At 41.5% G+C, this 27185-nt stretch overlaps 1 protein-coding gene across 1 annotated transcript; it reads left to right on the forward strand.

Annotated features, from left to right (window-relative positions):
- NTAQ1 (N-terminal glutamine amidase 1) lies at positions 1–22249 on the forward strand. Its single transcript, XM_070631998.1, has 6 exons — positions 1–833; positions 10817–10916; positions 11698–11748; positions 15521–15669; positions 16300–16424; positions 21569–22249. The coding sequence occupies exons 1-6, from the start codon at positions 745–747 to the stop codon at positions 21676–21678; spliced, it is 624 nt and encodes a 207-aa protein (XP_070488099.1). The 5' UTR covers positions 1–744; the 3' UTR covers positions 21679–22249.
- Positions 22250–27185: the final 4936 nt, after the last annotated feature.

A 27185-nucleotide genomic window follows, 5' to 3' on the forward strand; every position in this document is an offset into this window, starting at 1 on the left:
ACTCGCAGCAGTCGAGCCTTCGGCGTCTCATCTGGCTCCTCCCCAGCTGGCAACCCGGCCCGGGTTGGAGGAGGGGTCTCAGACTCCTCCGGAAGACTCACGAAGCGCCGTGCAGGGTCCAAGGGCTTAGCAACACCAAGCCCACCCCTGATTGTAACCTCTCGTGTCCCCCAGCTGACCAAACCCTCGCCGTTACCGCGGTCCGCAGCACGCCTGGCCCCGCCGCAGCAGGAACCATCGCGCCGCCCCGCCCCTGACTCCACCCACCTCTCCGGGCTCCGCCTACTCGGAACACTCTTTCCTCCTGGCCCCGGGCTCCGCCCCATGGGAACTCACGCCTCTCACCCCACCCCGGATCCGCCCACTTCGCCCCGGCTCCACCCTTCCGGGACTTGCACCACGCGTCCCGTCCCGGCTCCGCCCACCGGCTCCGCCCACCGGATCCGGCCCCGTCCGCTCGGGGCCGCCCTGGGTCCGCCCGCTCAGCCCCTGGCTCCACCCACTCGGATTTGTACCTCCCGCCGGGGCCCCGCGGGCAGGGAACCTGCGCCGCTCGCCCCGCCCAGGCCCCGCCCGCCCCGTCCCAGGCTCCACCGCCCGGGAACTGCAGCATCGGCCCCCGGCTCCCTCCACGCCGCCCCGACGAAGAGCGCGGGCCGCATTACGCCCGCTCCTCCCCCTCTGCCCGGGGGCTGTTCCAGGCGGGTCGTCTCAGGCCGGTACCCCGGCGCAAGCTAGCCCGCCATGGAGGGGGCTGTCCCCACTGCCGCAGCCGCCCACTACCAGCCGGCCAGCCCCCCGCGGGACGCCTGCGTCTACAACAGCTGCTACTGGTGAGCGGGCGCGGGTGCAGCCTCCGCATCTCCCCGGCTCGCTCGGCCACGGCGTCCAGCCGGGCCCCGCCTCTTCCCGGCCCCTCCCCGGGGTCGCTCGGGGCCTCGACTGGCGAGTTTTGCAGTTTGCGGGGAGGAGGGATCGGGAATGGCAGCCCTCGTCTCTTGAGTAGAGCGTGGGCATTTGGATTGGGGGACGGATTCCCCAGGAACAGTGGGGTCGGTGGTGCATTACTTCTGCCTGGCGCTTTTCGCTTGGACGTTTCTCGGCGGGATCTCAGTGCTTGGGGGCCAGGAAGGGGGATTGGAGGCGAGGGTGGAGGGCAGAGAGCCTTTGGAAATTAACTCCATTGAAGCCTGTGTGGTTGCACATTGATGCGAAGGTCATTTTAATTTTGAGAAAGAATGGGGGCACAGAGATTTTGCAGTAACTTTGCCAGGGTCACCCAGCTAGTAGCAGCCAGGAATCCAGTTTGGGACCTCTTTTACCAGAAACCATGATCTTAACCGCTGTGCTGTCATTATGATGGCGATTACACTTGCACATCACTTGCTGCATGCCAAGCATTGTAATTCTGAGTGCTTTCTGTAAAATAATTCATTTGAACCACAGGAGCCCCACCGCGGGTAGATAGTGTTGTTCTCTGCAGTTTGAAGATGAGAACACTGAAGCACAGAGGGGTACAAGTAATTTGCCTAAGGACGTAGCTAGTGAGTGAAGGAATGGGGATGTACGTGCAGAGTTTGGCTCTGAGTCCACACGCTGTACCCCTCTTTTAGGCCGCCTGCGTAGCAGAAGCATCACTCCTAACCTTTGTCCTTTTCACTCCCACAGCTGCACTTCCCTTGCCTGAGTAATGACTTCTTCCCCAATTTCCAGTCCCTGCACAAGAAACCTTAGGGCCGGCTGAAACCTCCTTTTCTTCTTTCAGCTGGTCAACAAATCACTGCCACCAAGAGCTTAATATTTGTTCAGCTCCTACTGCATGTGAGGCCTAGTGCCAAGTGCTTCCATCCATGCCTGGGAGACAGGTTCCATGACCATCATTATCCTCATTTTACTAATGAAAAGGCTGAGCCACAGAGTGCCTGTTGTTTGCCCAAGATCACAGATGTAGCAAGTCTTGGTGTTGAAACCAGAACCTCTGCAATGGCTGAGTCCATGCTTCTGCCCTGCCTCTCACCTAAATCCTATTAGCTCTTGTCCATAACGTCCATTCATTATTTTATTCATTCATTCAATAAGTGTTTACTAGGCACTTGGAGTGTGTGATGCATGATTCTAGGCACAAGGGATACAGCTGTGAACAAAATAGACAGATTCCCTGGTCTGGTAAGATCTCATGGCTCTTAGGTTTTGCAGACAAAAACAGGTAAGCCATGTTTGGGTGGTGTTAAGTGCTGTGAGAACAAATAAAAACAAGGTGAGGGATGGTGACTCATACTGTTTCATACAGTCACGGACAGAATGAATGGGCATGGCTGTGTTCCAGTGAAACTACAGTATTAGGATATTTAAGGAAGACGTTGTTGATAAGGTGATATTTGAACAGAGAGCTGAAGAAAAAGAGGGTGGGAGCTTTGTGGATATTGGAGGAAGATCATTCCAGGCAGGAGGAGCAGCAGGTGCAAAGGCTCTGAGAAGGAAGTGTGCCGTGAGTGTTCCAGAACACCAAGGAGGCTGGCACAGTTGGAGTGATTTGGTGGAAGAATGGTGGGAAGTGAATGTCTCTTCAATAGATCTTCTCCTTTTAGTTTCTTCCCTCAATGGCTGTCAGGGTCTGTTCCAGTCCTTCCTAGCAGGCCTCCCTGTCCAGCTTGCTCCTATCCCGTCAGGTCTGTAACTTTCGCTGGCTTCACACTGCCCAGAGCTGTTCTAAATTTGAATGCGCTGGAGAATCACCTGGAAGCTTGTAAACCGTGTAGATCTTAGGGTCCCACCTCAGACAGTCTGGATGTGTGAGCAGCGCAGTGCAGGGGCCTGAGTCTGTTCTATCGATTGCTTTTCAAGGAATACAGGCATAGACAGTAAAGTCTATCCTGAGCATAGCAGGCCCTCTAAGATCTGGCACTGTCTGTTCCTCCAACCTCATTTTGAACCTGCCTTCTGTGCTCTACCCCAGGGTTTCTCACCCTTGGCTCTGTTGACGTTTTGAGTATGTTAAGTCTTTGTTATGGGGGGCTGTCCTGTATGTGGTAGGATGTGAGGCAGCATCCCTGGCCTCTACTGGTGGCACCTTCCCCCAATATGTGACAACCAAAAATGTCTCCAGACTTTGCCAAATGTCCGCTGGGGGCAAAGTCACCTCTGAGTGAGGACAGTGCTCGCTCTCTCTGAACACATCAGATAGGTACAGTTGTTACTTACTACATTTGTTTTTGTGGGTTCTTCTGACTTGAAATAAATGCCTTCTTTCTGCTTCTGTTAGCTTCTGTCAGATGTTACTTACCTTTAAGACCCAGCTTAATGATAATAGTGGTAGGCAGTATTTGTGTGGCACTGTGTGGTTTGCAGAGCACTCAGATTTGGTTGTAATTGTTTTGTATTTTTCCAGCATTTGTTGGGCACCTGCTGTGTGCCAGGAATCCTCCCCTTCTCTATGCTTCTCTGACCTCAGCCCATCACCAGTAACCCTTGCAGAATGTTGACCCTAATGCTGCTTTGTTAGCCTTTCTACTATCAAAATAATGAACTGACAGGTTAGGACATTATTATCACACCTCCCACTTTTTTTTTTTTTTTTACCAGTTACATTGGTGCCAGAACTCACACCAAATCCACCAAATCTTTCTATTCCAACAGTGACTCCTAGCATTTCCAAGAATAAGGCCCTCTTTTTAAAAAAAAATTTTTTTTTTTTTTAAGATTTTATTTTTTTCCTTTTTCTCCCCAAAGTCCTCCCGGTACGTAGTTGTATATTCTTCACTGTGGGTCCTTCTAGCTGTGGCATGTGACGCTGCCTCAGCGTGGCTTGATGAGCAGTGCCATGTCCGCGCCCAGGATTCGAACCAACGAAACACTGGGCCGCCTACAGCGGAGTGCACGAACTTAACCACTCGGCCACGGGGCCAGCCCCCAAACAATGATTTTTTTTTTTTTTATTAAGATTATGATAGATTACAACCTTGTGAGATTTCAGTTGTACATTATTGTTAGTAATGTTGTGGGCACACCACTTCACCCTTTGTGCCCTTCCCCCACCCCCCCTTTTCCCTGGTAACCACCGATCGGTTCTCCGTGTCTATATGTTAACTTCCACCTATCAGTGGGGTCATATAGAGTTCGTCTTTCTCTGTCTGGCTTATTTCGCTTAACATAATACCCTCCAGGTCCATCCATGTTGATGCGAATGGAACAATTTGGTCCTTTTTTATGGCTGAGTAGTATTCCATTGTGTATATATACCATATCTTCTTTATCCAGTCGTCAGGTTCTGGGCATTTAGGTTGGTTCCACGTCTTGGCTATTGTAAATAATGCTGCAATGAACATAGGGTGCATGTGATTCTTGGGATTGCTGATTTCAGATTCTTAGGGTAGATACCCAGTAGTGGGATGGCTGGGTCATAGGGTATTTCTATTTTTAACTTTTTGAGGAATCTCCATACTGTTTTCCATAGTGGCTGCACCAGTTTGCATTCCCACCAACAGTGTATGAGGGTTCCTTTTTCTCCACAACCTCTCCAACATTTGTCACTTTTGGTTTTGGATATTTTTGCCAATCTAACGGGTGTAAGGTGATATCTTAGTGTAGTTTTGATTTGCATTTCCCTGATGATTAGGGATGATGAACATCTTTTCATGTGTCTCTTGGCCATACTTATATCTTCTTTGGAGAAATGTCTGTTCATATCCTCTGCCCATTTTTTGATCGGGTTGTTTGTTTTTTTGTTGTTAAGCTGTGTGAGTTCTTTGTATATTATGGATATTAATCCTTTGTTGGATAAGTAGCTTGTAAATATTTTTTCCCAATTAGTGGGCTGTTTTTTTGTTTCAATTCTGTTTTCCCTTGCTTTGAAGAAACTCTTTAGTCTGCTGAAGTCCCATTTGTTTATTCTTTCTATTGTTTCCCCCACCTGAGGAGTTATAGTGTCCGAAAAGATTCTTTTGAAACTCATGTCAAAGAGTGTACCACTTATATTCTCTTCTAGAAGACTTATTGTTTCAGGCCTAACCTTTAAGTCTTTGATCCATTTTGAGTTTATTTTTGTGAATGGTGAAAAAGAATGATCGATCTTCATTCTTTTACATGTGGCTGTCCGGTTTTCCCAACACCATTTGTTGAAGAGACTTTCTTTTCTCCATTGTAGGCCCTCAGCTCCTTTGTTGAAGATTAGCTGTCCATAGATGTGTGGTTTATCTCTGGGCTTTCAATTCTGTTCCATTGATCTGTGCACCTGTTTTTGTACCAGTACCATGCTGTTTTGATCACTGTAGCTTTGTAGTATGTTTTGAAATTGGGGATTGTGATGCCTCCGGCTTTGTTTTTCTTACTTAGGATTGTTTTAGCAATTTGCGGTCTTTTGCTGCCCCATATGAATTTTAGGATTCTTAGTTCAATTTCTGTAAAGAATGCCCTTGGGATTCTGATTGGGATAGCGTTGAATCTGTAGATTGCTTTAGGTAGTATGGACATTTTAACTATGTTTATTCTTCCAATCCATGTGCATGGAATGTCTTTCCATCTCTTTATGTCATTGTCCATTTCTTTCAAGAAAGTCTTATAGTTTTCATTGTATAAATCTTTCACTTCCTTGGTTAAATTTATCCCAAGGTATTTTATTCTTTTCGTTGCCGTTGTGAATGGGATTGAGTTCTTGAGTTCTTTTTCTGTTGGTTCATTGTTTGTGTATAGAAATGCTACTGATTTATGTATGTTGATTTTATACCCTGCAGCTTTGCTGTAACTGTTGATTATTTCTAATAGTTTTCCTGTGGATTCTTTGGGGTTTTCTATATATAAGATCATGTCGTTTGCAAACAGCGAGAGTTTTACTTCTTCATTGCCTATTTGGATTCCTTTTATTTCTTTCTCCTGCCTAATTGCTCTGGCTAACACCTCCAGTACTATGTTGAATAGGATTGGTGAAAGTGGGCACCCTTGTCTTGTTCCTGTCCTCAGAGGGATGGCTTTCAGTTTTTGTCCATTGAGTATGATGTTGGCTGTGGGTTTGTCATATATGGCCTTTATTATGTTGAGGTACTTTCCTTCTATACCCATTTTATTGAGGGTTTTTATCATAAATGGGTGTTGGATCTTGTTGAATGCTTTCTCTGCATCTATTGAGATGATCATGTGGTTTTTGTTTCTCATTTTGTTAATGTAGTGTATCACGTTGATTGACTTGCGGATGTTGAACCATCCCTGTGTCCCTGGTATAAATCCCACTTGATCATGGTGTATAATTTTTTTTATGTATTGCTGTATTCGGTTTGCCAGAATTTTGTTGAGGATTTTTGCATCTATGTTCATCAGTGATATCGGCCTGTAGTTCTCTTTCTTTGTGTTGTCCTTGTCAGGTTTGGGGATCAGAGTGATGTTGGCTTCATAGAATGTGTTGGGGAGTACTCCATCTTCCTCAATTTTCTGGAATAGTTTGAGAAGGATAGGTATTAAATCTTCTTTGAATGTTTGGTAGCATTCTCCAGAGAAGCCGTCTGGTCCTGGACTCTTATTTTTGGGGAGGTTTTCGATTACTGTTTCTATTTCTTTGCTTGTGATTGGCCTATTCAGATTCTCCATTTCTTCCTGGTTCAGTTTGGGGAGGTTGTAAGAGTCCAGGAATTTGTCCGTTTCTTCTAGGTTGTTCAATTTGTTGGCATATAGTTTTTCATAGTATTCTCTTATGATACCTTGTATTTCTTTGGTATCTGTTGTGATTTCTCCTCTCTCATTCCTAATTTTATTTATTTGAGATTTCTCTCTTCTTTTCTTGGTGAGTCTGGCCAAGGGTTTGTCAATTTTGTTAATTTTTTCGAAAAACCAACTCTTTGTTTCATTGATCCTTTCTATTGTCTTTTTAGTTTCAATATCATTTATTTCTGCTCTTATTTTTATTATTTCCCTCCTTCTGCTGACTCTAGGCTTTGTTTGTTCTTCTTTTTCTAATTCTGTTAGGTGTCGTTTGAGGTTGCTTATGTGAGCTTTTTCTTGTTTAGTGAGGTGAGCCTGTATTGCGATGAATTTCCCTCTTAGGACTGCTTTTGCTGCATCCCAAATGATTTGGTATGACGTGTTCTCATTTTCATTTGTCTCCAGATAATATTTGATTTCTTCTTTAATTTCTTCAATAATCCATTGTTTGTTCAGTAGCGTGTTGTTTAGTCTCCACATTTTTGCACCTTTCTCTGCTTTACTCTTGTAGTTGATTTCTAGTTTCATAGCATTGTGATCAGAAAAGATGCTTGATATCATTTCAACTCTCTTGTATTTATTGATGCTTGCTTTGTTTCCCAGAATGTGGTCTGTTCTTGAGAATGTTCCATGCGCACTTGAGAAGAATGTGTAGCCTGCTGTTTTTGGATGAAGTGTTCTATGTATATCTATTAAGTCCATCTGGTCTAATTTTTCATTTAATTCTATAATTTCCTTGTTGATTTTCTGTCTGGATGTTCTGTCCATTGGTGTTAACGGGGTGTTGAGGTCCCCTACTGTTATAGTATTGTTGTTGATGTCTTCTTTTAGTTCTGTTAAGAGTTGCTTTACAAATTTTGGTGCTCCTGTGTTGGGTGTGTATATATTTACAAGTGTTATGTCTTCTTGGTGGAGAGTCCCTTTTATCATTATATACTGTCCCTCTTTGTCTTTCTTTACCTGTTTTACTTTGAAGTCTACTTTGTCTGATATTAGTATAGCGACACCTGCTTTCTTTTGTTCATTATTAGCTTGGAGTATTGTCTTCCATCCCTCACTCTGAGTCTGTGTTTGTCTTTGGGGCTGAGGTGTGTTTCCTGGAGGCAGCATATTGTTGGGTCTTTTTCTTTGGTCCATCCTGCCACTCTGTGTCTTTTGATTGGAGAGTTCAATCCATTTACATTTAGAGTGATTATTGAAATGTGGGGGCCTACCGCTGCCATTTTATGTCTTGTTTTCCGGTTCTCTTCAATTTCCTTTGTTTCTCGTGCCATGGTTTAGTCTGTTCTGATGTAGAGCTGCTACTCTCTGTTGTTGTCCTTCTACTTATCTCCTTTGCTCTTGGTTTTGTGGTCCCTTTCCTTTTTTTGATTTTTCAGGAATGAGGGTTTCCCTGAGCATTTCTTGAAGAGGAGGTTTGGTGGCAATGAACTCCCTTAATTTTTGTTTATCTGGGAAAGTTTTTATTTCTCCATCGTATTTGAAGGATATTTTCGCTGGGTAGAGAACTCTTGGCTGTAGGTTTTTGTCCTTCAGATTTTTGAATATATCATTCCACTCTCTTCTAGCCTGTAAAGTTTCTGCTGAGAAGTCTGCTGAAAGCCTGATGGGGATTCCTTTGTAGGTTAATTTCTTCTGCCTGGCTGCCCTTAGTATTCTCTCCTTGTCGTTGACCTTTGCTAGCTTCACTACTATATGTCTTGGGGTTGGTCTACTTGCATTGATAAAGTTTGGAGATCTATTGGCTTCTGTCACATGAAGTTCCATCTCCCTCCCCAGGTTTGGGAAGTTCTCAGCCATTATTTCTTTGAATAGGCTTTCTGCCCCCTTCTCCCTCTCTTCTCCCTCTGGTATACCTATAATCCTTAGGTTGCATCTCCTAATTGTGTCAGATAATTCTCGGAGAGTTTCTTCATTTCTTTTTAGTCTTCGCTCTCTCTCCTCCTCTGCCTGCAGCATTTCTATATTTCTATCTTCCAAACTGCTAATTCTTTCCTCCATATTATCGGTTCTACTGTTCAGTGCGTCTAGATTTAAAAAAAATTTTTTTTTAAAGATTTTATTTTTCCTTTTTCTCCCCAAAGCTCCCCAGTACATAGTTGTGTATTTTTAGTTGTGGGTCCTTCTAGTTGTGGAATGTGGGATGCCGCCTCAGCATGGCTTGATGGGTAGGGCCATGTCCATGCCCAGAATCCGAACTGGCGAAACCCTGGGCCGCCGCAGTGGAGCGTGCGAACTTAACCACTTGGCCATGGGGCCGGCCCCTAACGCCCTCTTTTTATTAACATCAGAAGTTTTGAGATCCTCCTACGTGATGTTAATTGTACTCTTCAAAAAAAAATTGATGATGAAAAGTGACTACAAGTTCAGTAACTCTTATGTTTAAATTTGATTTTTCCCTATGTAACATTCACACATCTTTGAAAAATAATAGGCAAAGTGTGTCCAAGTCACATGTGTCTTCAGCCTCCCCCCCCAGTGCTTGGTTCATATGAATTCTCAAACTCTCTGCATTAACTCTGCCCATCCTCGGAATGGGGGGAAGGGGAAAAAACAAGAAGAAACTAGTGACCTATCCCCCTTCCATCTTCCCACATCCCTTAAAATGAATGACTCCCTCCTCTATGCTTTCTCTATGCATCTTTTATGGCCTTCTATGATGCTTGCTTATTTATGGATCTGTGTGTCTCCTCTCTCCATCTGTGAGGTATAATTTATCATTATGGCCCCTAAGCACTCAGCACTGTGCTTTGTACATCACAGTTGTTGAAGACGTTTGTGGTCAGCTCTCCAAAACATCTATAGGCTGGACAGACAGATGTCTTTGCCAAACTTGGTCTTAGAACATCCAGATTGAAAAAATTTTGGCTATTACATGTTATGAAACAGTAAATTTTTGTTACTCCATACTACATATCCTTTGGAAGTAGTTAGTAGCAATTTTCTGCTGTTACCTCTACCACCCGTTTTTCTGTAAGGTTTCTTAAGATATTTTAGAGAAAAACAAAATCATAGGAGAAAAATACGGATGCTCAACCTCGGTACTGTAAGCCTGGTCATACGGAGCATTGAGACAGTAGAGAAGGGCTAGACTTGTGAATTGAAAGTATGTACTCCATAAAATGGTGACAGTCCTCAATGCCTTTCATTGCTTCATTTTTAGGTAGCGTGGTGTAGATGGCTGGAAATTAGGCCTTGACAGATTGAGTTGTGTGTGTGAGCAGAGTGTTGGTGTAGTTTATTTTGAACAAAGGTGCTGTGTGGCTCGTTGGAAAAAGACAGGAACACAGAGGCTGGGCTCTGAACACAGCCAGCACTGACTGTTCTTGCCCACGTGGGAGTGTGTCTGTGGCTACCACTGTGGCTTGGTTTGATCCACTGGTCATCGCTTTACTTAGGTTCTGACCACTGCTTCAGATAACTAAAGGCCTGTCATATAAAAGAGGGATTCATCTGGGGCAGAGCTACAGGAAGCTGGATTTCAGTTCAGTATGAGAGAGAACTTTCTAAAAGTCAGGACCTCCTCCTTACCAGAAGGGTCTGGGGAATCCCACTCCCAGGGGCTCCTTCTGAAAGAATTCCTGGACAGATCACATAACTGCCCCCATCCTTTCCAGCCGGCAGCCCTCCTATCCAAAATACCCATCCTGCCCATTCCTAAGGGGAGTGGGGAACCAATGTTAACTAAGATATATTGAGTGTTTATAATATGATGTAATTATGTCCATTTTACAAATCAGAAAAGCAGACCCTCAGAGAGGTCACGATGTTCAAAGCTTCTTGCATTTTAAGTGGCTGGGTTGGAATGCCAGCTGTATACCAACAACGGGGCCCAGAGCTTGTAGAATGTTGACATAGCATTGGATCAGTTATCAAATGCCTCCATACGCAAGCACTGCTGGGGGGCATAATGAGCTCTGTGTTTGGAGAGGTGTGCACACACAGTATAGGTAGGGTAACACCTTGTGGGGGATGTTTTAGAGGAGGGTCAAACATTACCCAGTTGTTGGATAAGACCATGTTTGAGGTTTCTTCCAACTTTTTAAGGACATTATCAGTCTTTTGTTCAAATTTGGAAGACAGAGCATTCTTGCTTAATTATATTGACTAAACAATCATTTTATTTCAGTGAAGAAAATATTTGGAAACTCTGTGAATACATCAAAAACCATGACCAGTATCCTTTAGAAGAGTGTTACGCTGTCTTCATATCTAATGAGAGGAAGATGGTAAGTTGGCGAGTGAGTGCAGAAAGAAAACGAGATTTAAGATGATATTAGAAGCTAAATATAACGTGGGTTTAGTACTTTTCTAAAATTGCTTTATAAAATACAGCAACATTGTAAAATTTATTTTTGAGTGAGATTTTTTTTCCTTACGAGGCATAGTTGATTTAGAAGAGTTTAGTTCCTTCCTTGTAGTAAGGAAATAAGTGATGGTGTGTTTACACAGATTAAGTCTGTTTTCTTTACATATTAAGTTAAAGCTTTTTAAGTTGCTTAGATTAGAGTCACGTATCTCGGGTTTGAAGTAAAGATTTCTTTGTCTCTGGAGTTTAGATAGAACTATAGTAAACCTATGTAAAGTATTAAAAAAAGTAAGCCCTTCATATTTTATAGAGCGCTTTTGCAAGCATCATCTCATTTGATCCTAATGGAAACATTGTGAAGTAGGCAAAGTTCAGACAACTGTCTCCGTTTTATGGATGAGGAAGTAGAGACTTAGGGAGGTCCCATGAATAATTAAGCGGGAAAGCAAGCCTTGAACCTGGCAGGCCTGATTCCTAGTCCAGGTCTCTTTCTACTCTCCAAAGAACATCATATAATTAATTTTTGCTCTTTCATTGTTAAGGACATGTGGCAGGATTTGGATTTCTTCTTCTTCACTCATTCTTTCACCTTGGTTGTTGGTTGCTTAGAAATATTTTATTTTTCCTCTCTGTGTTTCTTTAAAGAATGTACTAGTGGTTTAACTGAAGTTGTGGCTTATGAAGTTTATTGTGTTTCATAGATACCTATCTGGAAACAGCAGGCAAGACCTGGAGATGGACCTGTGATCTGGGTAAGATGGTCAATACAGAGAACCTCTGAGGCATTAGTACTTGTAATCCCTGAGTGGTCTTTTTTTTTTTTTTTTTTGAGGAAGATTAGCCCTGAGTTAACATCTGCTGCCAGTTCTCCTCTTTTTGCTGAGGAAGACTGGCCCTGAGCTAACATCCGTACCTGTCTTCCTCCACTTTATACGTGGGACGCCTACCACAGCATGGCTTGCCAAGCAGTGCCATGTCCGCACCCGGGATCCGAACCAGCGAACCCCGGGCCACCAAAGTGGAACGTGTGCACTTAACTGCTGCGCCGCTGGGCTGGACTGCCCGTGTGGTCTTTACGTTTTGGTAAAGCAGAAACGATAGGCCAGTAGAGAAAGGCTATGATGGTTATTAATAAATTGACTTCTTGAGAATAGATGTTATTTGGCCTCAGAGAGAAGCACTTAACAGGCATGCTTTCTTTTAATTTTGACATTATTATAGCAAAGATTTTAAATGGCTGATGTGGCAAATATATTTATGATCCTTTAGACTTTGATCCATTTAGCACTGGAAGGAACTTTAGCGGGATCTAGTCCAGCTGCACATTAGAATTGTCTGGAGACTGTGTTAAGCATACAGCTTTCTGATTTAGTCAATTCAGAGAAGAGTTCAGGAATTACTGTTCTTAGCAAACTGCCAGGTGACATGACTGGAATTTGAAAAACACGGATCTACTCCATCCCCTTCATTTTTCAGGTGAGGAAACAAGCCCAGAAAGGCAGAGCAAGTAGCTCAAGGTCATCTAGCCGATCGGGGCGGGACTAGGTGTCAGGCCTGCGTCCTTTCCAGTCACGTCTATGTCACCCTCACCTGGTCCCCTGAAGAACGGAATTGTTTATGCTAATAAACATGAAGATCAAGAAAAAGAAAAACTCCATTCATGATTATGTAACAGACGTCTAGTTTTGGATAGTTATTTAAAATAAGATCATCTGAATTGCCTTCATTCATTTATTTCATATATATTTATTGAGAGCCTGTTACATGCCAGGCACAAAATAGACTCAAATCTCTGGCCTCATGGAGCTCACGTTCCCGCTTCCTTCACCAGCAGCTGATCTGCTCTAGCATTAAAGCCCAAATCCAGCAGTGTTGGGTTAGGAGCGAGGGCTCGGAGTCAGCAGACTGGGGTTAAGTGCCAGGCCTCCATTGCACTGAGTGAACTGGACATATTATTTTCCCTCTTGCTTCAGTGTCCTCCACTGGTCCGTGGGGTTGAGGGCTTAACTGAAAGAATGCTTTTGAAGCATTACCCTGGTATCTGGTGTGGTGTCAGGTCCTGGTGCTCGAGAGGTGTTAGCTATTATTGTTAGCAATGCCACGGAACCCCTGTTGCAGACTGTCCGTCTGCCCTAGAAGTCATCCCCAGTGCTGCCACTCAGCTGATTTTGAGTCATGGCCTTGCTTCCTGTCTTAGGGAAAGGACGTGTGGTCATGTCCCCCTTACACGACATCTCATGGCAGCTCAGGGTGGGGAATCCTGTTGCAGGAAGTCTCCCTGTGCCCCCTGGTGGATTTATCCGTGCCTCACTGCTGTCCTCTTGTAGGAAATGGGTAGGCCCCCTGGAGTGTGTAGAGAAACCAAACCCCAAGGAGCAGATCACCTTCTAGCTGGGCATCCCTTCCCCCAGCCCCCGGTCTTTCCCTGGCAATTGGGCGAGCCCTGTACCCAGCTCAGAGAGTGAGGCTGCTGCTTAAATCTGCGTTCCTTGGCTCCACATTTGCACTAGGAAGGCAATTCCTAGTCATCAGCCGTCCGGTATGTAGGAATATGGACCTGAACTAACCAGCAGGTTGCAGGTATTCACTGTTAATGCCTTTTCACAAGTCATATCTTCTTTCTGGAAAGCTCTCCCTTCAGGCAAGATTCAGCAATGGCTGCCCTTCCTCAGTGAAACTCTTCTTGGCAGTTGGGCCTCCATTCCCTCTGTTTCTTGGTTGGCTTTTAGAAAGACCACACATTTACGTAAATAATCTCATTAATTCTCCCAGTAACACTCTGAGGTAAACACTGCAGTTATCTCCATTTTATAAAAGAGGAAACTGAGGCTGGTAGGTAGAGGGGCTGAGGTTTGAAGCAGGCTCCCGACTTCAGGATTCCCTTACCTGCATGTTCTCTGCCTCCTTATTCTGTCTCATCATCGTGCTGTCTGGCAACAATTCTTCCATGTCCCACTCACTTCTCTGGGATTTCCTTGAGGGTCAGGACTTATCTTTCTCATCTTCATATCTGTGTTTCAACAGAACAGTTTCCCACAAATAATAGAGAGTATGTACTTCAGAAAAACTGTACTATGAGGTAGAAGATGTCAAGAGAGAAAGAGATTTTGGGTAAGGCAGAGACTACTTCTGGCTGGGGGTGGGAGAAGTCAAAAATGGACTCGGGGGGAGAAAGCATTTGAGCCGGAGCTCAAGTGATGGACGTGGGGAGAGAGGTGGAGACGGTTGCTGCGGATGGAGGGGAGTAATGTGAACAAGCCCAGGGGAAGAGAATTGTGGACTCTTACAGGGGGAGCAGCTCTTGGTTTATTTATCTAGAGAGTAGGCTGCATTACGAGGAGTACAGGGAAAAAGCATCCATTTCTGAGGCTGTTTCTGCTTTACTAAGATAGAATTGGAGCCAAAGGAAGCACTTCAGGCTCTAATGGTGCACCATGGCCAGTCGCAATTAATTATCTTCCCCACCTCACAGGGTCAAATGAAATAACATTTGAGAAAGTGCTTTGTAAGCTCCCAAGCACTAGAAATGTAAGACGGTGTTACTAGTGTACTAATGTGATTGAACTTTTTCTCTCTCACTGCTGTTCCCTGTGAGAGCGTTTGTCTTCTGAGGAACTCAAAGCACCAGCCTGCCCTCGTGCCCCTTGATAACCTCCCTCACATCCCTCCCGGCAGTGCCCAGTGTCTGGGAGTGAGAGTGGGAATTCCCATAGGCACTGTGCCTGAGCTGTGTGGGAGAAGTTCTCTTTATCCATCTTCCTTGATGGTTATGGATTAGGGCTTGTCTGATTTAAAAAAAAAAAAAAGTAGAAAACCAAGCTTTTTCTTTCTTTTAATTACAAATGTAGTATAAAACAAGAAATTAAAGTCCTTCTTCCCCTCTCCTTGCTAACCTTAAGCAGTTCCATTTGTTAATAATTTGCAAGATATCCTTGCAGACTTTCCCTCTGTATTCATATGCATGCAAATGTATTTCTGAAGGCACGTGTGTGTCTTTATATACACAAAGCTTTTTAAAAATAATGTATAATACATATCCTGCAGATGCTTTTTCCTTCCAGCTGTATAATATGGACCTTTTTCTATTTTCCACATAAATTTATCTAATTGTTTTTAGCAGCTGCACAGTATTCCATCATATTCCCACATCGTGGCTTATTAACTATTCCCTTCTTGGTGGGTTTTTGTTGTTTCTGTATTTTCACTATTATAAACAATGCTGCAGAGATTTTCTTTACATGCGTATGGCCATTTTCTGTAGGATAGATTCCTAGACGTAAAATTGCTGGGTCAAGGGGTATACATTATTAATGTATATGAACATTTCCACTTTTTAGTTAACTGTTCCCTGTCACTAGACATTTGATCTGATTTCAGTGTTTTGTGTTTGTTTTATTTTGGTGTCATAAGGAGGGCTGTGTTAGCCTTGTTTCCCTTTTTCATGATATATATGCGTTATTACTGTAATGTTGGAATTCACCGTCATAAAGTATCTTGGCTAATTTCAGCAACTTTGACTTCTAGGATTACCATGTTGTCTTGCTTCATGTTTCAAGTGGAGGACAGAGCTTCATTTATGATCTCGACACCGTCCTGCCATTTCCCTGTCCCTTTGACATTTACGTAGAAGACGCCTTTAAGTCTGATGAGGACATCCATCCACAGTTTAGAAGGTGAGGAAATTCAGGGTGGATTTTCCTACTTTCTGGAGTTATACTTTGACAAGTACACAGAGTTTGTTTGTTTTTGCATTTCTTTCGTAAAGATCACTTGTCTTGGCATCACCATTGAATTGATACTTGAAAATGACTACCCAGATAATTCAAAACATTTTAAAGTTGTAAAAGTTGTCCACTGTATAAATGGTTGGCAGTCTTTTAAAAATTTGTGTGATACGATCCCAGACATTTTCTTAAAGTCATTTTGGGGATTTTCTTGTACTCTTGTTTTTGGGAGTGTGGGTGGGCGGGGTGGGGTGGGGGAGCTGAATGCCTTATGATGCCAAAATTTTGAGGGCTGTGATGGCAGCACCTGAAAATTATGCTCTTTGCTCCTGATACATAATTGAGTAAATAAAGGGAACCAGATATCTTTCTGTGCCTTTGTAGTTTTGGATTTCAGCTGATCATTTCTCGTGGCTTCTTTGACAGGTAATAAAGCTGCATGTATATTCGTGTATTACTAATAGTAAAAATGCCCACGTAGTTTTGTGCATGTCCTAGAGAATGAATCTGTATAAAAATTGAGTTAGAATTTCAATTGTGATACCTCCCTGATATAAATGAATGTTGATGTATCTGCAGGAAATTTAGAGTGATCCGTGCAGATTCATATTTGAAGAACTTTGCTTCTGACCGTTCTCACATGAAAGATTCCAGTGGGAACTGGAGAGAACCTCCTCCGTCCTATCCGTGCATTGAAACTGGAGGTGAGCCAAAGATGTCCGGTCACTGTGCAGCTCAGCTTTTCCCCTTCACCAAAGACAAAAATGGCATTATTCTTTTACTAAAACTCTCTGAGTAGAAGGAGGGAAGTGGGAGTATAGTTCTGTTTGTTTATTAGATTCAGAAAAGGAGGTACAGAGAGCAGGACTGGAGGCTCAAGAACCCGTGGGAGAGGAGAGGTGATAAGGAGCAGAACCACGGCACTTGCTGGAGTGTTGGTTGTACCTACTGCTGGGACACTGGACTTCAGGAGATCTGCGTGTTTGTGTCATTTAACAGTGGGGCTTGTAGCACCCTCCTGTGGTAGGGTTTCACATTACGGTGAAAGAAATCCCCAGTGCAGCCTTGTGATGTGTGACATGTCATTTCACTGGCTCTGTAATAAAATCTGCATGAGAGGGAGGTGAGAGCCAGCGGATTTTATGGTACCGCTCATCTCAGTTATGTGCTTTTAGGCATCAGGCCAATTAATAATTTCTTGAGATTTAAGTTGATAAAGCATTCTTCGCCCTATTGCTATTGTTTGGCCTTCACATGAGTTTGGAACATTATTTATGATTGTAAGTACTTCACAGCCTTGCCATTTGTTGGTGAGATCATCCCATCTCATGGACGATACTGTCTAAGTGAAAGTGCTCTGTGAGCTGTGCAACATGTCCGAAAAATAGGACAGCCATATTCAGAGTTCAGCAAGGAAGAAAGTGAAAAATATATTTGGCATATTCGAAGGGAGTGAACACTAAAAGAGGATGCAAACTGATTTTTGAGGCTTTCCGTGAAAAGCTCTTGTAAGTTTAACATTTATATTGGAATTGCTTTTTGGTCCACCAGCCTGCTTCCCAGCCTCAGCGTTAGTAATGGGATAGCTCGTAGGTTAGGAGGCGGTTTGATGGGTCTACCTCTGAGTTTTGGACAACTGGCTGTACAGCGCGTGGTCTGGAACAATGCACCCTGGGCAGCTCCCCATTTCTCTTTTGGACATGAGCACTAATGCAGAGCCTAGTGCATAGTTGGCATTCAGTAAACACCACGTCAGCCATGATCCTATTTGAGTCATCCCTTTGGGTTTTGATGACTGGTACCCAGTAGGTGCCGTTTTGTGCCAGGCTTTGTGCCAGCCCCTTTACATATGAGTTTGATTTAGTTTTCACCACAGCTCAACGGGGCAAGCTTTCCTTTCCACATTTGATAGAAGGTGGAAGTCATGAAGGATCAGCCCTTTGCCAAAGGGGCACAGCTAGAAAGTGGCAGGTCAGGTAGCACACGGTGCTTGAGGAGGGGTTTCTATGGGGAAAACAATGTCTTTTTTTGCCACATGTGTGATCAGTTCATCGGCGGCCCTCTGAACTTGGGGTTGAAACTAAAAGAAGTCTGCTCTGACTGTGGGGTAAACATGTTGGTTTCTCATGTAATAATTTAACCACATTGTATTGTTCTTTCATGTGGTAAATTCGTTACTTCAAGCCCTGTATTTATCAAAGGAATCCATTCAAAGTTAGGATAAGTGGGAATTACTGTTCGCTAATTAGTAGTGTTTTATTAAAAAAAAAGAAAAAAATGGTTCAAGAAAACGTCAAACTTTAAATTAACACGTGTTTTAGATATTTTACTAGCCGCTTTACTCAGTCCCCTGCATTTAGTTATGGGATTGACTTTTATGACTTAAAATTTAGTATATTTGATGTGTTATGCATTAAGATTAAGCCTATTCACTTACTAATTTTGGGGGCCATTTGTCTGTAGGACCACTGTTTTCAATTCAGCATTTAATGTATTTTAAAGAAAGGAACTCATTTTTTTTTTCTTGATAAGAAGGAAGCTTAGATTTCCAATTGTACAGCCTTGCCCTAAAGACTCAGTTCCAGCATCAGCTACCCATGGCTCAGTTTTTAAGGACATTTCCCAAGTCTTAGACTGAATTACAGAGTACACCAAATTTGTCCCTCCTCTTTCTGAGCCCCTGCTGCCTCTTGTCTGCATATACCACTCATCTTCTTGCCCTCAGATGTGTTACAGTAACATTGGCTAATTTGTGCTGAGCTCAATGACTAGTTTCATGTAAATAGAAATGTTATTGTGCCTCTTGGGGAGGTTATAGGCAAATGCTTATTTGTTATACATATATATGCATTTTTAAATTTTTATTTTGTTTTTGTGCCTTGATCTTTTTAAGTAATGAATGCCTGCAGATAGTAATCATTTTTTATTTAATTATATTTAGAAGTCCTAGAAAACCAATACTATTGTATTTCAGAAGTTGAGGTTTCCTTTAGCAATTTGTTAAACGTTTTAGCCGACTTACATCCTGCTTATGTGGAGTCTGGCATCTACCCAGGTAAGCAAGAACTTCCGCCCACCTCTCCTTGGTGGTGTCTGTCTCTCCTTTGTTTCCAGTTTCTTGGTCATCCTGCATCCCCAGCTCTCTGATGACTACAACAAAAGTTCTGGTTTTGCCGATTAGCTTTTTTTGTTTAAGGGTGGTAGTGACTGTTCTAGTTTTCTATGTCCTAAGTGCCTACCTTTCTTTTTGAAAGATATTTTTGTTGGGTAATGAATGCTGGCTTCACATGGTTTTTCTTTCAGTTCTTTAGCTCTTTTATCACTAGTTGTCAGCGATTTAATTATGATGGACTGTAGTGTAGTTTTCTTTAGGCTTATTCCACTTGAGGTTTGTTAAAATTCTTAGATTAGTGGATTTATAGTTTTCGTCAAATTTGGAAACATTTGGCCATTATTTTCTGACTCACCCCTCTCTTTTTTTTATTCTTATCCTTCAGCTACACGTATGTTGAATGGCTTGATATTACTCCTATAGGTCAATGATGTTCTGTTCATATTTTTCAGACTTTTTCTGTATGTGCTTCATTTTGAATAGTTCTTTTGTCTGTAAATTCATTGATCTTTTCTTCTGCATTAACTAATTTGCTGTTAATCCCATCCAGTGCATTTTTTTCATTTTACATATTTTATTTTTAATCTCCAGAAATTCCGTTTGGGGCTTATTTACTATCTTCCATTTCTCTCTTCCTCGCGCTCATGTTTTACTCTACTCTTCTGAACATATGGAACCTACAGTATTTATGCTGGTCCTTGTCTGCTAGTTCCATTATCTCTGTCATTTCGGTCTGTTTCTGTTGATTGATTTGGGTCATATTTTCCTGTTTCTTTGTATGATTTGTGATATTTGGTTAGATGCTGGACGTTGTGAATTTTACATTGTCAGTTTCTGGATCTTGAAGTGCTTTTTAAAAATGGTGTTGGATTTTCTTCTGGCGGGCAGTTAAATTAGTTGGAGTCAGTTGGATCCCTTCGAGGCTGCTGTTAAGCATCTTGAGTGCAGGTTGAGAGCAGCCTTCCACTAATTCAGCCCCACTCCTCTGGCATGACCCATCTGAGGACTCTACCAAATGCCTGTGTGTTAGGAATTCTCTCCACCCTCACTGGTGGGGACTGTGGAAGTTCTGGGGGTTATTAGACCAGCTACTTCCTGGTGTTTCTTTCCCTGGCCTTGTGAGATCAGTACTTAGCTAAAGACGGGTGTGTGTGTGCGCGTGCGTGGGGTGGGTCCCCTCTGGTCTCTGGAACTCTCTCTGCACAGCTCCCTCTTCTGATACTCTCCTTCCCCAGATCTAGCTGCCTGGGCCCTCCTGGACTTCCACCTCTGTCTTCTCACCTCAGGGAGACTGCCCGGCTATTTGTGTTCCCCGCTCTATGCTGTGCTCTGGAAATGGCCTGGGGCAGCAAGCTGGAGTGATCCGAGGGCAGTCTCGCTTGCTTCTACTTCCTCAGGAGTCATGGTCGGATGCTGCCCATTGTCCAGTGTCTGGAAACAGTTGCTTCATGTATATTGTCCAGTTTTCTGGTAGATTACAGTGGAAGTACACTTCCCATAACAGTTCTTTGATGGGCAGAAGCAGAAATCTGTACACACCTAAAAAATTTTTTAGTACGGAAAATTTAAATCCTTTGCAAAACCAGACACAATAGTATATCAGACTTTCAACAGTTATCAGCTCCTGGCCAGTCGATTTATTTATATCTCATCCACTTTCCCCCTTCTCGTGTTACTTTGATAGCAAAGCAAATCCCAGATATTATGTCCTTTCAAGTCTAAATATTTCAGTATGACTCTCTAAAATACAAGAATTTCTTATTAAAAAAAATATGACCACAATACTATTACTACATCTACAAATTAACAGTAATTCTTTAAAATTATTTTATATCTTTCTAGTCAGCGTTCAGATTCACAGTTATCTCACAAAGTCATAATCTTTTTTCATCCAGTTTGCTTATTTGAATCAGGGTCCAAATAAAATCCCCAGATTGTGCTTGGTTGGTATGTCTCTTAAGAATCTTTTTTAATGTGCAGATTCCTTGTCCATCTCTTTGTTTTTTTCTTGTAATTTATTTCTTGAAGAAACTGAGCCTAGGAGAAATAGTCTGAATTTTGCTGATTGTATCTTTTTTGTATCCTCTGAATTTCCTCTGTAAATTGGCAGTTGAGTCCTATAAACTGGCAGTATGATTATTCATGCATGTTTTCACTTAACTTTTTATTTTGAAATAATTTTAGCATCTAGAAAATTTGCTAAAACAGTACAGAGAGTTCCTATACACCTTTACTCAGATTCCCCTAACATTACATGTTATATAACCATAGTGTAATTATTAAAACCAAGAAAATAATATAATTGATACAAAAATATTGACGTAATACTATTGATACAATATTAACTTGTAGACCTTAATTAAATTTTGGAAGTTTTCCTACTGATTTCTTTTTTCTGGTCTAGAATCTAGCCCAGGATATTACATTTAGTTGTCATGTCTCCTCAGTCTCTTTCAATCTGTGACAATTCCTTTTTTTTCCTTTTCATTTATAACTTTGACACTTTTGAAGAGTACTGGTCAGTTATCTTGTAGAGGACCCCTCAGTTTGGGTTTGTGCGATGTTTTGTCCTGATTAGATTAAGGTTATGCCTTTGAGACAAGAAATACCACAGAGGTGATGTTGAACTCTTATCTATTTGAATAATTTTCCTTACTTTTCGTCTTCTGGGTTGTTTTATTGCTGTTAAACCAAAATTATGCTTTCAGTGAACATTTCTCTCGTGTCCTTTTTTAGATTCCAAAATGAACCTGAATGATTTCATCAGCATGGATCCTGAGGTAGGGTGGGGAGCTGTCTACTCCCTGTCTGAATTTGTGCATCGGTTCGGCAGTCAGAACTACTGACATCTGGATATAGAAGCGTGGAGAAATTCTAGGACATGAACCATCCATCCCTTTGTTGGGACAACAAACATAATGGTACCTTTGGCTTCGAATTATGTTTTCCTGTTCTAGTTCAGTTGAGTTGAAACATGGGTGAACAGAAAATAAATAAAAACTTTTTGTTGATATGTCAGGTTAAAACTTGACGTAGTGTGTGTTTGCTAAGGTACTCCTATGGCTCATTTGTTAAACCCTGTGATGACTTACGCAGTAATTGCTTTTGTTATGATAGATGCGTGGACTTTGTGTCTGTTCTGGGTGTTTCGTTCTCTCCAGCTACACTGTAAGCTCCTTGAGGGTGAGGCTGTGGCTCACGGCTCTGTGAATCTCCATGCCCGTTATAAAAGTGCACGTTAAATATTTGCTAGCGGTTGTGCTGCTGTCTGAAGAGGGCTGCTAACTGAGCTGAATCAGCAATAAGTACTAGTCTTTTTGGACTATTATGTTCTTTAAAAAGATTGCAGCCCCCTCAGGCTTGAGTGTTATTTGGCCTATTTATATATGTTTTAAAAATAAAATTGATGTAAAATTCGTTTTGTTTTGAAGATTTTGTGTCACTCTTGATGATCTGAGATACCCAAGAATGTCTTCAATTGCAGATGGGAACCGTGGCTCTAAAATACATTTATCAACTTTCCTTCTTGAAGATGAAATTTTGGGAATTTGCCTTTATTCATATAATTCCAAATAAAAGATGTTTGGCATTATATAGCACTAGCTCTCATTCATGTCTTCATGATCCTAGTTGTAAAAATGAGCAATTTTGGGGGCTGGCTCATGGCGTAGTGGTTAAGTTCAGTGCACTCTGCTTCAGCAGTCAGGGTTCGTGGGTTCAGATCCCGGGTGCAGACCTACACCACTTGTCAGCCATGCTGTGGCAGCAAGCCACATACGAAATAGAGGAAGATTGGTACAGATGTTTTCCACATCCTCTCCCACATTTGTTATTTTTTGTCTTGGTAATTATAGCCATACTAATGGATGTAGGGTGATATCTTACTGTATTTTTATTTGCATTTCCCTAGTAATTAGTGATGTTGAACATCTTTTCATGTGCCTGTTGGCCATCTGTATATCTTCTATGGAAAAATGTCTGTTCCCATCCTCTGCTCATTTTTCGGTCAGATTGTTTGTGTTTTTTGTTGTTGAGTTGCAACAACATGGATGTCCACCCACAGCCCCCAACTCCCAGACCCCTAGCTTAGCAGTCCTGGTGGAGAGAGAATGTGTCTCTCTGAACGTCGATGCAGCAAATCCATACAGCAAATCCAGAGAACACTGTGACAGGTCATTCTTAGACTTGTCCAGGGATGGGGTCCAAGCCTGCAGCTTAGGCTACATGCCTTTACCCATGGGCCACCAGGCCATGTGAAATGTGCAACGAAGAGTTCCCCAAAGGGCACTGCAGGAGTGCTAGGTGGAAAAAACAACAAATGTCCTCTGTTGCTTCTAACAAGTCAAGATTATGGCCACTGGATATTTCAACAGGCTTAAAGCTATAAACGTTTCTCCCTAAACTGATAAGAAGCCGGGGGTTTTCAATTTCAAGGCAAGGTGGCTGGGAAGTTCAAACTTACACACATACATTGTCTGATTTGTCTGTACCGGATGTAATTTTGAATACTAGATTGGAAACGTGCTCATAAACTGACAAAAAACACTCTCCAAAAATGCAATTTGTAAATCAGATTACAATCTTTTGGTCCCTCTGAAACTTTTTGCTCGGGACAAAGTATTTCCATAGTGCAGTCTGCCACAATTTATCTTCTTCATTTTAGCCACATACTTTTTAAATGACCCTCTGAAACTGAATGAAAATATCTAATTATGGGGTCTATATTTAGCTCTAAGTTATAAAATAACTTAACAGGTTGTATTCTTTTCTCTTTTTTTTTTGGTGAAGAAGATTGTCCCAAAGCTAGCATCTGTTGCCAATCCTCCTCTTTTTGCTTGAGGAAGATTGTCACTGAGCTAACATCTGTGCCAATCTTCCTCTACTTTGTATGTCAGATGCCACCACAGCATAGCTTGATGAATAGCGTGTAGGTCCGCACCTGGGATCTGAACCTGGTGAACCCTGGGCCCCTGAAGTGGAATGTGCGAACTTAACCACTACACCACCAGGCTGGCCCTTGTATTTGTATTCTTACCAAAAGTTCATTCACTTTCTCCCAGAAGTCTTCCTGGTCAGCTGAACCAAATGAATACATGATACTTCCTTAGATTGATGTGCAAATATTTTCTTGCAGTTGGTGGGTTGTCTTTTCATTTTGTTCATGGTTTCCTTAGTCTTGCAGAAGCTCTTTAGTCTGATGTAGCCCCATTTGTTTATTTTTTCTTTTGTTTCCCTTGCCTGAGTAGACACGGCATTTGAAAAGATACTGCTAAGACTGAAGTCAGAGTGTATTGCCTATGTTTTTTTTCTAGGAGTTTTATGGTTTCATGTCTTACATTCAAGTCTAATTCATTTTGAGTTAATTTTTGCTTGTGGTATAAGATGAGAGTCTACTTTCATTATTTTGCATGTGACTGTCCAGTTTTTACAACACCATTTATTGAAGAGACTTTCCTTTCTCCATTGTATGTTCTTGGCTGTTTTGTCGAAGATTAGCTGTCTGCAGATGTGTAGTTTTATTTCTGGGCTTTCAATTCTGTTCCATTGATCTGTGTGCCTGTTTTTGTACCAGTACCTTGCTGTTTTGATTACGATAGCTTAGTAGTACATTTTGAAGTCAGGGATTGTAATGCTTCCAGCTTTGTTCTTTTTTCTCAGGATTGCTTTAGCTATTCAGAGTCTTTTGTTGCCCCATATGAATTTTAGGATTCTTTGTCTATTTCCATGAAGAATGTCATTGTGATTCTGTTTGGGATTGCGTTGCATCTGTAGATTGCTTTAGGTAGTATGGACGTTTTATGTTTATTCTTCCAATCCATGTACATGAAATATCTTTCCATTTCTTTATGTCATCATCAATTTCTTCCAATTATGTCTTAAAATTTTAATTGTATAGGTCTTTCACCTCCTTGGTTAAGTATATTCTTAGATATTTTATTCTTTTTGTTGCAATTGTAAATGGGATTGCATTCTTGAGTTCTCTTTCTGTTAGTTCATTATTAGGGCATAGAAATGCAACTGATTTTTGCAAGTTGATTTTGTACTCTGCAATTTTGCTGTAGTTGTTGATCATTTCTAATAGTTTTCCAACGGAGTCTTTAGGGTTTTCCGTTCATAAAATCATGTCCTCTGCAAACAGTGAGAGTTTCACTTTTTCATTGCCAATTTGGATAAGTTTTATTTCTTTTTCTTGCCTAATTGCTCTAGCTAAAACCTCCAGTACTATGTTGAATAAGAGTGGCGAGAGTGGGCACCCTTGTCTTGTTCCTGTTCTCAGAGGGATGGCTTTTAGTTTTTCCTCATTGAGTATGATGTTGACTGTGGGTTTGTCATATATGGCCTTTGTTATGTTGAGGTACTTTCCTCCTGTACTCATTTTATTGAGAGTTTTTATTGTAAACAGATGTTGGATCTTGTTGAATGCTTTCTCTGCATATATTGAGATGATCATGTGCTTTGTATTCCTTATTTTGTTAATGTGGTGTATCACGTTGATTGATTTGCAGATGTTGAACCATCCCTGTGTCCCTGGTATAAATCCCATTTGATCATGGTGTATGATCCTTTTAATGTATTGCTGTATTTGGTTTGCCAGTATTTTGTTGAAGATTTTTGCATCTATGTTCATGAGTGATATTGGCCTGTAATTTTCCTTCTTTGTGTTGTCCTTGTTTGGTTTTGGGATCAGGGTGATGTTGGCCTTGTAGAAAGTGTTAGGAAGCATTCCGTCTTCTTCAATTTTTTGGAATAGTTTGAGAAGGATAGGTATTAAATCTTCTTTGAATGTTTGGTAGAATTCTCCAGAGAAGCCATCTGGTCCTGGACTTTTATTTTTTGGGAGGTTTTTGATTACTATTTCAATCTCTTTACTTGTGATTAGTCTATTCAGATTCTCTATTTCTTCTTGATTCACTTTTGGGAGGGTGTATGAGTCTTAAGAATTTATCCATTTCTTCTAGATTGCCCAATTTGTTGGCATATAGTTTTTCATATTATTCCCTTATAATCCTTTGTATTTCTGTGGTATCCATTGTAATTTCTCCTCTTTCATTTCTAATTTTATTTATTTGAGCCTTCTCTCTTTTTTTCTTAGTGAGTCTTGCTAAAGTTTTATCAATTTTGTTTATCCTCTTGAAAAACTAGCCCTTAGTTTTGTTGATGCTTTCAACTGTTTTATTGGTTTCAATTTCATTTATGTCTGCTCTAATTTTTATTATTTCCCACCTTTTGATTACTTTGGCTTTGTTACTTCTTTTTCTAGCTCTATTAGGTCTAGTTTAAGATTACTTATTTGAGATTTTTCTTCTTTGTTAAGGTAGGTCTGTATTGCTATGAATTTCCCTCTTTGGACAGATTTTGGTGCCTCCCATGTGAGTTGGTATGGTGTATTTTCATTTTCATTTGTTTCCAGATATTTTTTGATTTCTCCTTTAATTTCTTCAATGATCCATTCGTTTAGTAGCATGTTGTTTAGTTTCCACATATTTGTCACTTTCCCAGCTTTTTTCTTGTAGTTGATTTCTAGTTTCATAGCATTATGGTCAGAAAAGATGCTTGATATGATTTCAATCTTCTTAAATTTATTGAAGCTTGCCTTGTTTCCCAGTATATGGTCTATCTTTGAGAATGGTCCATGTGCAGTAGAGAAGAATTCATATTCTGCTGATTTTGGATGGAGTGTTTTATATATATCTATTAAGTCCATTTGGTCTAGTTTTTTGTTTAATTCCACTATTTCTTTGTTGACTTTCTGTCTGGATGATCTATCCATTGATGTAAGTGGAGTGTTGAGGTCCCCTACTATTATTGTGTTGCTGTTCATTTCTCCTTTTAGGTCTGTTAATAGTTACTTTACGTACTTTGGTGCTCCTGTGTTAGGTGCGTATATATTTATAGGTGCTATGTCCTCTTGGTGGAGTGTACCTTTTATCATTATATGCTGCCTCTCTTTGTCTCTCTTTGCCTTTTTTATCTTGAAGTCTGCTTTAGCTGATAAAAGTATGGCAACATCTGCTTTATTTTGTTTGCCATTAGGTTGGAGTATCATCTTCCATCCCTTCAGTCTGAGCCTGTGTTTGTCTTTAGAGCTGAGATGTGTTTCCTGGAGGTAGCATATTGTTGAATCTGTTTTTTTAATCCATCCCACCACTCTGTGTCTTTTTATTGGAGAATTCAATCCTTTTACATTTAGAGTGATTATTGATACATGAGGGCTTAATACTGACATTTTATCTCTTGTTTTCCAGTTGTTCTGTATTTCCCTTGTTACTTGTCCTGTGTATTTCAGACTGCCAGTTCAGTTTGGTGGTTCTTTATGATGATTTTCTCAGTCTTCTCTTTATTTAGCATTTGG

Source organism: Equus przewalskii, chromosome 8 (genome assembly GCF_037783145.1).
Source record: "Equus przewalskii isolate Varuska chromosome 8, EquPr2, whole genome shotgun sequence".
Classification (NCBI taxonomy): Eukaryota; Metazoa; Chordata; class Mammalia; order Perissodactyla; family Equidae; genus Equus; species Equus przewalskii.